We start from the raw sequence: 11,667 nt of genomic DNA, 5'->3' as shown, positions 1-11,667 counted from the left end.
GGGTTTTTGGCCCCCAACACCTGCTTCCTGCCCCATTGTCTTGGACAGGAAGGAGCCGGGAAGGGAGCTGGAGCCACTTCAGGGACCGGATCACGGTCCGTCCTGGGGCCTGATGGGGGGAGCCAGTGGCTTACCACGGTCCCACATCCCGCCCCAGGATTGAAGTAATGGGGGAAGTCAGCCACCTTAGTTCTGCATTCCCTCCAGATGGGAATGGTACCCCGTCGCAACGTCCCCGCCCTCGTCCCAACGACGGCGAGTCCCAAACAGACGCTGCCCGGGCCATGGGCTCTGCTTCCGCCTCAGTTTATTAGCCTCCACCCAGCCCCCAGCAAGTCCCTCCGCTCCAGCCTCCAGTGCCCCTGCTGCCCCGCCAGCGAGAGTCAGGGGCCCTCCTCAGTGTTAGGGTTTCTAAGTCCATGTCAGCGGCCCCTCGTGCGCAGCCGGGGTGGCGTCCGGGTCCCGAGGTCCACCGCGATCTTGGCGTTTGAGGAGCAGTCTGGGCGGGCGTCGGTGCGAAGCTGTGTCCTCAATCATCTGGGGAGCAGGCCAGGGGCAACTGATCGGGGCTGCCCACGCTGCCGGTACTGGAGCTGCCATCGCCCAGGTCACGGGGACCGCAGGGGGGCAAGGCCAGCTCGGGTGTCGGCCCAGCGCCAGAGCCCCCCGAGCCGCCGGGGCCGCCGCGGGAGCCCCACTCCTCGCCCAGCGCCAGGCAGAGCTCCTTAAGCGCCAGGTTCTCCCGCAGCAGCTCCTCCTGGCGGCCTTCCAGCTCGGCCAGCTTCTGCCAACAACCGCCTAGATCCTCGCGCACGGCTCGGGATGCTTGGGTCCCGAAGAGCTGCCACTGGCGAGCGGCGCGCCGCCCGCGCTGGCGCTCCGAGTCCAGGAAGCAGCAGAGGTCGCGCAGCTCGCGGTTCTCGGCCTGCAGGCGCCGGTTGAGCTGCTTGAGCTCGCGGATCTCGCCCAGGTGACCCTGGAGCTGCCGATTCACCTCCTGCATGAGGCGGCCGCGCTGCACCAGAGCCGCCAGGCGCGCTGCCTCCTCTCGCCGCAGGCGCCGCACCAGCTCCTCCTTGCCCAGAGCCGCCATCTCCTCATCCGTCAGCTCCTCCAGGCCGCCCGTCTCGGCCTCCATGGCTGCTCGAGCCTCTGGAGCATCGCCTGCCCGCCGCCGCGGCCCAGGAGCCCCACGACGAGCTCCTCGCCGCTGGGGCTCAGGCACCCGCTCCGCGGACAGGCTGTGGTGGAGCTAGCGTAGGCTGCAGCAGCCGCGCGGGGGTGGGCACGCGGCCGGGCGCGCGCCGGGGCGGGGCCGCATGACGTCGAGGAAGAACAGCCAATCCGGGCCAGCCCCCTCGGAAAGGGGCGGGGCCCGTGCGCCCGGAGCTAGCCCCTTTCCCGCCCACTCCGGACCTCGGAGTCCGCGACCCTGGCAGGCTCTGGGTACCCGCGTTACCGATCTCCGCGCCAGTCAACCCCAAACTAGGAGCTTCGTACCGTTCAACTCCAAACCTCCTCAAGCTCGAGCTCCCTCTGAGAACCAAGATTCGGGTGTCGGCCCCCCGACCCACGCCCGGACGAAATTCAGACAGATTGCCTCTCCTTCCTTCCTAGATTTGCTCGAACTCAAAAGAGTCTCGGCTCACTGAGCATCGCTCCCAGTCCTCGGAAACATAAGTCCAAACGTTTTGGCTCACAGTCAGCCTACTCTCCCTCTCACGGACCGTTTCCTGCCCGGCGGGAGGGGCATACAAGGGATTCATTTGTTCAATAAACTTTTATTGTGTGTAAGGCGTATGCAGAAATAAACTTGATCAATATCCTTATACCGTCCTTAAAGAGATCGTAATCTGGCAGAGGAGGCAAGCTGAGTTAAACAAGAAGCAAATGGAAGAAGAGCATATTTTGAGGGACCGCCCCCTACCTGCAAAAGGTTCCCAAAAGAGGTGACATCCGAGGGGCCCTGAAAGATGCATAGGACTTTGGCAAGTAATGAGAGAGCTATTTCAAGGAGAGGGAATATCATGATGAAGGTCGCTGGGGTCTGAAAGAGCCTAGCCTCCTTAGAAATAGTGAGAGTAGCTTGTTTTTGTTTTTGTTTGTTTTGAAAAGGCAGGTGCTTAGAGAAAGTGGTAAGAGAGGAAGGGAGGTAACAAAAGTAGTCAGAAGCCAGATTTTTAAGAGTTTTCAATACTAGACTGGAGTATTTACACAGGCCAGTAAGAATTTAAGCAGGGGAGTAACATTTTAAAATATGCATTTTTAAAAAGGGTTGTTTGGGCTGCTCTGCGTGGGATGGACCACAGGGAGGGGATGTAGGCAGAGAGATTACTAAGTACACTGTGTCGATGGGCTAGGAGAGCTATGCAGGAGTGGGCTGGGACAGTGCCAGTAGGGGTGGAGAGGACAAAACAGATACTAGAAATATTCAGGAGGCAAATCAGCAGAACTGAATGTGAGGAAAGAGGAGAAAGCCCAGGTTTCTGGTATGAGAACAGGGTGGATGTGGTGGCTGAGATAGTTATTCAGGAAAGAAACAGACTGGGGAGACCAACAGGTCTGTCTGTCTTTTGAGGGGCCTGTGGGGGACAGAGTGGAAAAAGTCACAGGTAGGTGGCCGTCTGGATGTGGACTTCCAGAAAGAGCTCTAAGCTGAAGAATAAGGGGGGAGGGGGACGGGAGGGTTGCTGTGTGGTTAAAACCATGGGAACAGGTACCCCATGTTCAGGAGAGGCGCTCATCTGCAGGATGGACTGAGGGGCTCCCAGCAAGGGCCCTTGAAGACGGTCCAGACACCTTTTTGCAGGGAAAAGGTTTAGGATAGAGCCCTATAGCGCCCCCAAATTTAGGATACAGGTCAAAGTAGGGAGGCCCCGAAAAGGGCAAAGAAAAACCAGGAGGATGTGAGGGTGGAGGTTGCCGGGATAGGGGAAACTGGCAGGAGACCTTGACTCCGGACGCCCTCCAGGAAACCCGGCCGGCGTGAGGGTGGGGTGGGGTGGGGTGGGGTGCGGACGGAGGAGCCTGAGATTCCCCCTCCCTCTGGGAGGAGGGGCTACTCCACCGCCTCCGCCTCTTTCCTCGACGCTCCTGCCCCAGCGCCCTCTGTCCCGGAAGTGGTCCTTCTCTGGCTCCGGGTGCCGGGAGCTGAATGTCGGTGCTCCCGGAAGTGGCCCGGCGGGGGCGCGCCCGGCCCGGGCCGTGCTCGCTCCTGCTGGGGCGCTGCGGTAGCGCCAGGGTCCGGGCGTCGCTATGACCAGCGAGCTGGACATCTTCGTGGGGAACACGACCCTCATCGACGAGGATGTGTATCGCCTCTGGCTGGACGGTTATTCGGGTCTGTGCGGGGCCGTCTGGGGGAGCCCGTCTGGCAGGGCGGTTGTTTTTGGATGGGAGAAGGGGCGGAGCCAGGACTGGGCATCCTATAGGGGCAGTGGGCAGAGACCTGGCAGCACGGGATACCCAGGGGTCGGGGCTGGAATCCCTGAAGAGCCTCTGGGGTCGGCGAGGCGGGTCCTGATGCTGGCGCTCGCTTCCCAGTGAGCGACGCGGTGGCCCTGAGGGTGCGCTCGGGAATCTTGGAGCAGACCGGCGCCACAGCAGCGGTGCTGCAGAGCGATACCATGGACCACTACCGTACTTTCCACATGCTCGAGCGCCTGCTACACGCACCGCCCAAGCTGCTTCACCAGCTCATCTTCCAGATCCCGCCCTCTCGACAGGCGCTGCTCATCGAGAGGTGCTCACCTGGCGGGATGGTGGGAACCCATTTTGCAGGCTGAAAAGAGGCCCAGGGAGGGACGGGGCTTATTCAGGCAGGGAGAAAGTTGAGAGCAGAAGGGGCTGTACCAGGTCCTGCCAGTTCTCCTTACGCCAACTTTATGGAAAGTCAGTCGTGTCCCCTGACTCCTCACAGGTACTATGCCTTTGATGAGGCCTTTGTGCGGGAGGTGCTGGGCAAGAAGCTGTCCAAAGGCACCAAGAAAGACCTGGATGACATCAGCACCAAAACAGGCATTACCCTCAAGAGCTGCCGGAGACAGGTGGACACCACACCCATCTTCAGCCTGCCCCTTCACACCATCCCTTTGGTCACTGCCCCAGCTCCTGTCTCCTCCAACTCCTCTGGGGCAGTGGCTTCATATCCACTCTCCTCTTTTTCTGTCTCTTCCAAGCCATCCCCTACTCTTCGGCCAGAGAGGCCTCTCAGAAGCCCAGATCTGACCTTAGCTTTCCTGGGGCTTAGCCAGGAGGGTCAGTTTTGGCACAAATTAGTGAAGAACTAGAGAGCATGATATCATGGTCCAAGCACGGGTTGGAAAAGAATTTCCAGGCATTAAGCATTTCAGAAGAGAGTGAATTTATTGGGAAAAAAGAGCAGAGTTGAGTGAGGGGCACTGCAAAGGCAGCAGGCCGACTTCCTGGCATCCAGGGAGAGTCGACCCCTTTCGTGGGCTTGCAGCCAATTTTTATACCCTCAAAACAATAAGATTTCCTGCTGGAAGGGTGACGTCAGGTCACTGGTCAGGTTGCTATATGTCGAATATTTTACCTAATATGGAGCTGGGGATGCTGTGGCCAAGGTCAAAAGAGTCCATGACCACAGTTGGTATTAGATTCAGTCCAGGGATTTCTTTTATTCAGTGTCCTTGACATAGGGTGCCACACATGATGCTAAAATAGGGGTGAATTTATTGATAAGAGTGAGTCAACATGTATCCAAGGCAAGATGGCAGAAGCTGGTGAACACTTGTTGAACTGATAACAGGTATTAATAATTAATAGTTTGTTGAAGGAATAACAAATGCTCCGTCAGTGTCTGTTGACTGGATAGGTAGGTAGCTGATAGAGGAATATTCCCTAAATAGCTTATTGGGTGAGCAGCCTCTGACCAGTTCTCCCTCCTCCTCTAACCTCCCTGCAGTTTGACAACTTTAAGCGAGTTTTCAAGGTGGTGGAGGAAATGCGGGGCTCCCTGGTCGATAACATCCAGCAACACTTCCTCCTGTCCGACCGGCTGGCCAGGTGAGGGGCCAGCTGCCTCCCCTTCCTGTGCACACCTTCCTTGCGGCCTGAGGCTGGTCCATATTCCCCACCGCAACCCACTTGACCTCCTGGCTGTGCTGGGGGATATCCCAGCCCTGGTCTGTACTTTGGGTCAGACTGGCCTGGATTTGAATCCCAGCCCTGCCATGTGCCAGCGGGGCTGTTGTAAGGTGCCTCTGGAAAGCCCATGATGGCACAGCCTCTGGGGCTTAGTAAGTACTCAGTAAATGGTAGCCGTCACCCTGTGGTCTCCCATTGTGTCCCTTAGGAGACCTGGGCTGAAACCTTCTCTTTGCCCTGATAAGGAGGCCCAGAGAGAAGTGACTTGAAACACATGACATAGTCAATTAGGGTAGAAAGAGGCCAGAACTCCGATGCCTAGCCGATGTTGCAGGTGGGAGCTGCTTGCTAAGAAGGAATTTCAAGCCCTTATGGGCCCACTGTCCCCTCCCTGCAGGGACTATGCAGCCATCGTCTTCTTTGCCAACAATCGCTTTGAGACAGGGAAGAAAAAACTGCAGTATCTGAGCTTTGGAGACTTTGCCTTCTGTGCTGAGCTCATGATCCAGAACTGGACCCTCGGAGCCGTCGGTGAGGCCCCCACTGACCCAGGTGCCTAGACACCTCCTCACCTTCTCAGGGCCTGGCTCTCCACCAGCACTTTCTCGTGCAGGCCCCTGTCCCCCGCATCCTTTCTTCTTCAGGGCCCCTCCCCGGCCACTTCTGCTCACAGTCCAGTGTTCCCACACACACACCTTGTCTGCAGACAGAGGGCCCACAGCTTCTCTAAGGCTTTGGGCCAGTCCCTCCACCTCTCTCACACTCCACTGGCTCTTCTGTCTCATAGGGTGCAATGAGGTGGTGGGGGAGGAAGGCTCAGGTTATCACAGGAGGGGTTTTTATCTCCCACCCCAACTCCCGTCATGGGTCTCACTTAGACTCCCAGGCAGATGACATGGACATGGACTTAGACAAGGAGTTCCTCCAGGACTTGAAGGAGCTCAAGGTGCTTGTGGCTGACAAGGACCTTCTGGACCTGCACAAAAGGTGACCCTAGGGGTCTGTTGGGCGGGGACTGAAGTGGGGGCCCCGGTGGCTCTGGACTTGACCCTGTCTCCCTACAGCCTGGTGTGCACTGCCCTCCGGGGAAAGCTCGGTGTCTTCTCTGAGATGGAAGCCAACTTCAAGGTCTGTGGCCCAATCCAGCCTCTGTCCCATTGGCATCTCCAGAGCACAGTCCCCCCTGGGGCAACTCTGCTCGTGCCCGAGATTGACCGGCAGGTGGCGCTGCTGCTCCCTCTGCCTGCCTGTGAGGGGGGAGCCAGCTCTTAAACATTGGGGAGTTATTTGATTGAGGGAGGTGGGTAGATTTGGGCTCAGCCCCCAGCCTCTCGGGCAGAAGGCAGAACTCCCAGGCTCCCTGCCCCACAGAACCTGTCCCGGGGGCTGGTGAATGTGGCCGCCAAGCTGACCCACAATAAGGATGTCAGAGACCTGTTTGTGGACCTCGTGGAGAAGGTGAGCTGTCCCGCCCGCTGCCCTCTGATCCCCATCCTGGCCTGTCCGTGGGCTGTCCCTGTGCTAGATGTTACCTTGGACCCACAGTTCGTGGAACCCTGCCGCTCCGACCACTGGCCATTGAATGACGTGCGGCTCTTCCTGAATCAGTATTCGGCGTCGGTCCACTCCCTGGATGGCTTCCGGTGAGAGACCCCAGGCCTCCTTACCCCACCAGCCGCCTGCCGGGGCCTAGCTCTCCTGCAGACTCAGAGTTCCCTGTTCTGACGCCCTGGAGGTAGAGGTCTCTCTGTGACCTGACCTTGGACAGGTTCCTTAATCTCTCTGTGTCTCAGTTGTCACATACATAAGCTGGGGGTAATGATAATGCAAATCATAGGAATATTGTAAGGTTTAAATGAGTGAAGGGTGTAGAAAGCACTTAGAGCGGTGTCATGACATGGTAAGCAGCAGCTAATAAGTTACTATTATCATTGCAGGCACCAGGCCCTCTGGGACCGCTACATGGGCACCCTCCGTGGCTGCCTCCTGCGTCTCTATCATGACTGAGGCCCCCTCCCCCATCCCTGCCCACGCTGACAATAAAGTTGCCATGACTTTGGAGGAGGCTGTGAGTGGGTACACACGTGGGTCCACGCGTGGGAGTGTGCACAGGTTGCACGCGTATGTCTCTGAGTGTCAGAGTGTATAAGGATGTATGTGTGTGTTGGCCCCACAGGAACGAGGACATGTCAGAGAATGGTATCTACACGCTCCCCACCCCAGTTGAGTCCACTCCGGAGACAGGGGTCTTGTCTGGGTTTATTCAAACTGTAGCAAGAATACTGGGAGAATAGGCAAAAACCTTGGGGTGGGGTGGGTGGGGAGGTAACTGGCACAGCAGGAGAGCTGAGGGGCAGCCAGGAGGGCTCAGGGAGGGCAGGAGACTTGGTTCTTCTTAATGGGTTTGTCCACTCTGGCAGTGTACGGGTACTTAGTGATGCCACAGGCGTTACTCCCGCGGTGCAGCCGGAAATAGCCCTAGGAAGTTGGGGAACAGCAGGGCTAGATGGTGGGGAGAGGTCTGTCCTGCCCTGTCTGCATCCCCCTGTCAATGAATCACACTCACCTTCTCACCCCAGTCGGCCCCCCAGGAGTTCTTCAGGATCCAGTATTGGTTGGAGGAGCGAGGACGAGACCGGGATGAGACTGCCTCTGCCTGCCTCCCCTCCACCGACTTGCTTTTACCAAAACCCACCAGCAGGACAGAATGATCCACAAACTGGGGGTCACAGGTGGTAGGTGTGGCCTTGATCACACCCTTCCGGTATTGCTGCAGGGGCAGAGAGGCTGCGTCTGGGGCCACCTCCCCATATGCCCCTTCCTGTGCCCCTCCCCCCATTCCCTCCCTTATCCCACCTGCAGTAGCTTCATGTTGATGGTCACGGTGATGGGGCCTTGGGTGGCCAAGTACTTGGCGATGCCTGGGGGTGGAAGGTGCCATCAGGCCCTGCCTGTCCTGTGCCCCCTGCTCTCGGCTCATAGGTGTCTCTCTCTCTCTTTCTCTTTCCCACCCCCTACCTCCGGCCCCCAGATCCCTCCTGTGTCTGTAGCCGTGTCTGTCCTGGTCTGTCTGTCCCCATCATCCTCCCTCCTGGGCCTGCCCATGTCTCCATCCTTCCCGCACACTGCTCAGAGGGCTGCAGCATGATGAAATCCTGGATCCAGGCCACCTTCTTGTGCTTCTTAGCCAGGCACCTGTTGGTTTTGCTGTTCCCCTGGTATGGGTAGTCCTTTTCACTGGCCAGGCCACCTGGAGATAAGCAAGGCCCAGGAGGAGACTCAGCTCAGGTCCAGAACATCCCCCGCCCAAGCTGCCCAGAGAGACAGGCACTCACTGTTGTTAAGGACAGTTATGAATGCATCCCAGACGAAGCCACCCTTGCAACTGTTCCCACAGCGGTTACAGTCGAGCAGCTCTGGTGCAAGAAGGAACAGTGTGGGTGCCCAAGCCTCAGGCACCCCCGCTTCAGTCACACATCCCCTCCCCCAGCCATACCCTGCACAGAGACTTCCACACGCTGTTGGTATTTGATGGCCCACAGGGCCTCAATGTTGTCCGCTGCCGCCATGGCCCAGCAACAGTTGCAGTTTCCCTAGTGGAAAAGGATGGGGGCGGGGTGGGGGGAGAGAGGGTGGGGGGCAGGGTAAGGAGTGTAGGCCTTGCCCCTCTCCTCCCCCTCCCACCACAGGGGCTGGATTGGGCCAGGCCACGTGGGGACAGATACCTGGTTCCTGATGGATGAGATGACGCGAGCCTTCTGCCAGTCACAGGTCGGGGGCACTGACTCCCCCCACTCTTCACACCCCATCTTTTGGCTCACACTGGGGGCCTCTCCAGCCACCCTCTGGTGCCCATAAAGCTGGACAAACTCCTCCTCTGAGAGACAGGTGGGGTCACTAAGTTCACAGGTTTTACCCCCTCTCCTCCGCATTCTGCCTCCCACTATAGCCAGCCACATCCTTAGAATTTTGAGTTCCCATAATACCCTGGGAGACAGAAAGGCAGGGATACTGAGAGCAGAGAGAGGCCAAGTTCTTTGCTGGAGTGCACCGCCCTGCACCTGCTGCCTCCTGAGCTGGGCTGCGACCCAGGCCTCTGGAGTACCTCCTGCCCCTGATCTCTGACTTGGGGCAAGCACCCAGGCCTCTGGTCCTCAAAGTCCCTCTGGGAAACAAAAGCCAAAAGCCTTCCTTGTCCATCTGCTAGTATCCCTGGAGAAGGTTCTGCTTCCCCACCTACCACCTCGGGGCTGGGAGGGGGTCTCAGTACCTGTGAGGTCACTGAATGGAGTCACCCCAAACTCGGCTGTGCCCAAGTCCTCCTCCTGCAGCTGCTGAGCCTTGGCTAGGTTTTGGGCAAAGATGTCCAGGCGGCGAGCATGCTCTAGACCAAAAGGAGATTGTCCCAGGCTGGCTTTCAAGCCCCCAGGGGCAGGAAGTGGCCACTGGCTTGGCTTCCCACCCACGCTTGCCCAGGTGAGCACTGACTCCTTTCCTGTGGTCCTTAGAGGCCCCACTACAGACACCTGGGCCAAGGAAGTGGCTCCCCAGCTCCCCTGGGGTTGGGCTTTTCTAGGAGGCAGGAAGAGGGCTATCTTCGCCCACCTGGGGAAGAAACCAAGTAAAGGGTTGGAAGGCACAGTGACTCAAGGGAGAAGTGGGTGGTCAAAGAGCTGCTTCCTGCGGGGTCATCTCTTATCTCTACTTCACACCTCTGACCGCAAGTCTGTGGCTGGAACAAGGTGGGGGGCAGGTACACGTCCATGGCACAGGAAGTCTGGGCTGAAAGGTGCCCACAGATCATCCCCCTATGGGAGATGAGATCCAGAAGGCAGGAGCAGGGCTGGCAACTCATGGAGATGGAGAGGGAGTCCCAGCTTGGGGACATAATGGGTATCCTTGGGTGTTGGCTGAGTGAATGCATGACTAGATGGTGGTCTCCTGCCCGCTTCCTGAAGTCACAGGAAAGTGGCTCTGGAGCTAAAGGGTCCTCTTGGACCAGTCAGACCCCAACGGCTGCCGCCTCCCTCCAGGTTCATAGCCAAGGATCATCCTGTCCCCACTTGCACATTTGGGAAACCAGGGAGTACACCCTCAGCCCTGTCACTGTCCTGCTGAGTGGCTTTGGCCAAGTGCATTCCCCACCCTGAGCCCTGATTTCTTTGTCTATTAAATGGGAGAAGAGGGAGTTGGACTGCAGACATTTGTGCCCCATGATACCTGCTGGGTTTGAGTAACTCCGGTTGTACTGGATCTGGAACAACGTGAAGACCTCTTTCAGCTCCAGCGGCCGGGGACCTGGGTCCTGGAAAAAAAACCCAAGGGCAGTGGGGGGCTGGGGTGTCGGGAGGTGAGGAGTCATCGCTGGGACCACACCTTAGCTGCCAGCTGTGCCAGGACTGAGCTAGGGGAGCAGCTGATTCGCCCGCTCTTCTCCCTGGTGTGGGTCTGGGCACATCAGTCACCTTCAGCCTCAGCTGCTCCCTCTGAGAAATAGGAACAAAACATTGCTTCTAAAGGAGTGGGCCCCAGGCATGGGGAGCAGGTTGGGGACACTTACCTGGCCCCGAAAGGAGCCCTTGATGCCTTGGGCCAGGCCTGCCACCAACAGGGCCAGGACGCAGAAGAGGTGCATAGTTGGAGCCATGATGCCACAGACCAGAGTGTCAGGCAGGAAGCTATGCAGACCAAGGTGGAAGAGCTGAGAGGGCGGAGCTGGAGAAACCACAAAGGGGAAACCAGGCTGGGAGGGGGTGGAGGACCCCCAAGCACAAGAGGCCTTCAGGCTTTTGTGCCTATGTGGCCCCTGCACGCGTGTACCCCACGCCACCCCTTTTCTTTTTGCATCAGAGGCTCTCTGTCCACCTTGTTCTGGGCAATCTAGGGATTTGGAGATGGACCTGTCCTTAAGGGGACAGGAGGAGACAGATCCTAAGTGGGCAGTGACAATATAGGGCCATCAGTGCCTTGAGGGGGAAATGGGGCTATGGGAGCCACAGGCCCTGACAACTGCGGGGGGTGGGTGGTGGTCAGTTCACCCTGGGAAGCATTCTACACCCAACTACAAAGCTCAGTCAGCTCAGGGGTCACCTCCAAGAAACTCACCCATCCTTTGGTGTAACCTGCAGCCCCTTGAGCCCCTGGTGTGCCTGTGGTTACTTGGCACCTGAATCCCAACCACACTGGAGGTGTCTGCCTTGCTTGTGTTCTCAGCACCCAGGAAGGGGGCGGGTGCAGAGCTGGCTCAGGGGGGATCTGTTGACTGAACGATTGGTCGTCATGGGTTTTATTTTTTATTTGTTTAAGAACTTTTATTGAGATGCAATTGACATACAATGAACTGCATATATTTAAAGTGTACAATTTGATATTTTTTTCTTATTAGTAATGTATATATGGCAATCCCAATCTCCCAATTCATTACCCCCCAAACTGTTCCCCCCCCCCCGCCAGCTTTCCCAACTTGGTGTCCACATGTTTGTTCTCTACATCTGTGTCTCTGTTTCTGCCTTGCAAACTGGTTGATTTGTACCATTTTTCTATATTCCGCATATATGT

General features: G+C 57.7%; 3 protein-coding genes across 5 annotated transcripts; 1 reads left to right on the top strand and 2 right to left on the bottom strand.

The window, feature by feature from the left end:
* Positions 1-290: 290 nt before the first annotated feature.
* CCDC85B (coiled-coil domain containing 85B) lies at positions 291-1,554 on the bottom strand. Its single transcript, XM_057726653.1, has one exon. It carries the CDS (start codon positions 1,136-1,138, stop codon positions 530-532), a length of 609 nt encoding a protein of 202 aa, XP_057582636.1. The 5' UTR covers positions 1,139-1,554; the 3' UTR covers positions 291-529.
* A 1,598-nt stretch (positions 1,555-3,152) lies between these two features.
* FIBP (FGF1 intracellular binding protein) lies at positions 3,153-7,168 on the top strand. 2 transcript variants are annotated; one of them, XM_057729657.1, is made up of 10 exons: positions 3,153-3,340; positions 3,544-3,742; positions 3,920-4,046; positions 4,928-5,028; positions 5,507-5,661; positions 5,988-6,096; positions 6,174-6,237; positions 6,481-6,567; positions 6,655-6,752; positions 7,047-7,168. In XM_057729657.1, the coding sequence occupies exons 1-10, from the start codon at positions 3,256-3,258 to the stop codon at positions 7,114-7,116; spliced, it is 1,095 nt and encodes a 364-aa protein (XP_057585640.1). In that variant the 5' UTR covers positions 3,153-3,255; the 3' UTR covers positions 7,117-7,168. The 2 variants fall into 2 exon arrangements, with proteins under 2 accessions (XP_057585640.1, XP_057585641.1); XM_057729658.1 differs by having other exon boundaries at positions 3,156-3,340; positions 5,507-5,640.
* A 255-nt stretch (positions 7,169-7,423) lies between these two features.
* On the bottom strand, positions 7,424-10,765 carry CTSW (cathepsin W). Of its 2 annotated transcripts, XM_057729655.1 has the most exons (10): positions 10,670-10,765; positions 10,330-10,414; positions 9,380-9,493; positions 8,835-8,986; positions 8,606-8,702; positions 8,445-8,525; positions 8,234-8,359; positions 7,966-8,030; positions 7,676-7,879; positions 7,424-7,587 (listed from the first exon to the last, which is right to left on the bottom strand). In XM_057729655.1, exons 1-10 carry the CDS (start codon positions 10,754-10,756, stop codon positions 7,477-7,479), a joined length of 1,122 nt encoding a protein of 373 aa, XP_057585638.1. In that variant the 5' UTR covers positions 10,757-10,765; the 3' UTR covers positions 7,424-7,476. The 2 variants fall into 2 exon arrangements, with proteins under 2 accessions (XP_057585638.1, XP_057585637.1); XM_057729654.1 differs by lacking the exons at positions 10,330-10,414; positions 10,670-10,765 and adding an exon at positions 9,715-10,100.
* Between the last annotated feature and the right edge of the window lie 902 nt (positions 10,766-11,667).

The sequence above is a fragment of the Hippopotamus amphibius genome, chromosome 3, assembly GCF_030028045.1.
Source record: "Hippopotamus amphibius kiboko isolate mHipAmp2 chromosome 3, mHipAmp2.hap2, whole genome shotgun sequence".
Taxonomy (NCBI): Eukaryota; Metazoa; Chordata; class Mammalia; order Artiodactyla; family Hippopotamidae; genus Hippopotamus; species Hippopotamus amphibius.
The sequence above is the reverse complement of the archived record's forward strand: the minus strand, read 5'-3'. Positions and strand labels throughout refer to the sequence as shown.

What these genes read in the sequence shown, in the direction of transcription:
- FIBP (XM_057729657.1), top strand. Translation starts at nt 3,256, where the DNA reads ATGACCAGCGAGCTGGACATCTTCGTGGGGAACACGACCCTCATCGAC. An exon ending in CAGGCGCTGCTCATCGAGAG is followed by an intron (nt 3,743 to 3,919) that starts GTGCTCACCTGG and finishes GACTCCTCACAG; the next exon opens with GTACTATGCCTTTGATGAGG. An exon ending in CTTCTGGACCTGCACAAAAG is followed by an intron (nt 6,097 to 6,173) that starts GTGACCCTAGGG and finishes GTCTCCCTACAG; the next exon opens with CCTGGTGTGCACTGCCCTCC.
- CTSW (XM_057729654.1), bottom strand. Translation starts at nt 10,033, where the DNA reads ATGCATTCACTCAGCCAACACCCAAGGATACCCATTATGTCCCCAAGC. An exon ending in TCCATTCAGTGACCTCACAG is followed by an intron (nt 8,987 to 9,379) that starts GTACTGAGACCC and finishes CCTGTCTCTCAG; the next exon opens with AGGAGGAGTTTGTCCAGCTT. An exon ending in CATAACTGTCCTTAACAACA is followed by an intron (nt 8,360 to 8,444) that starts GTGAGTGCCTGT and finishes GCTTATCTCCAG; the next exon opens with GTGGCCTGGCCAGTGAAAAG.
- CCDC85B (XM_057726653.1), bottom strand. Translation starts at nt 1,138, where the DNA reads ATGGAGGCCGAGACGGGCGGCCTGGAGGAGCTGACGGATGAGGAGATG.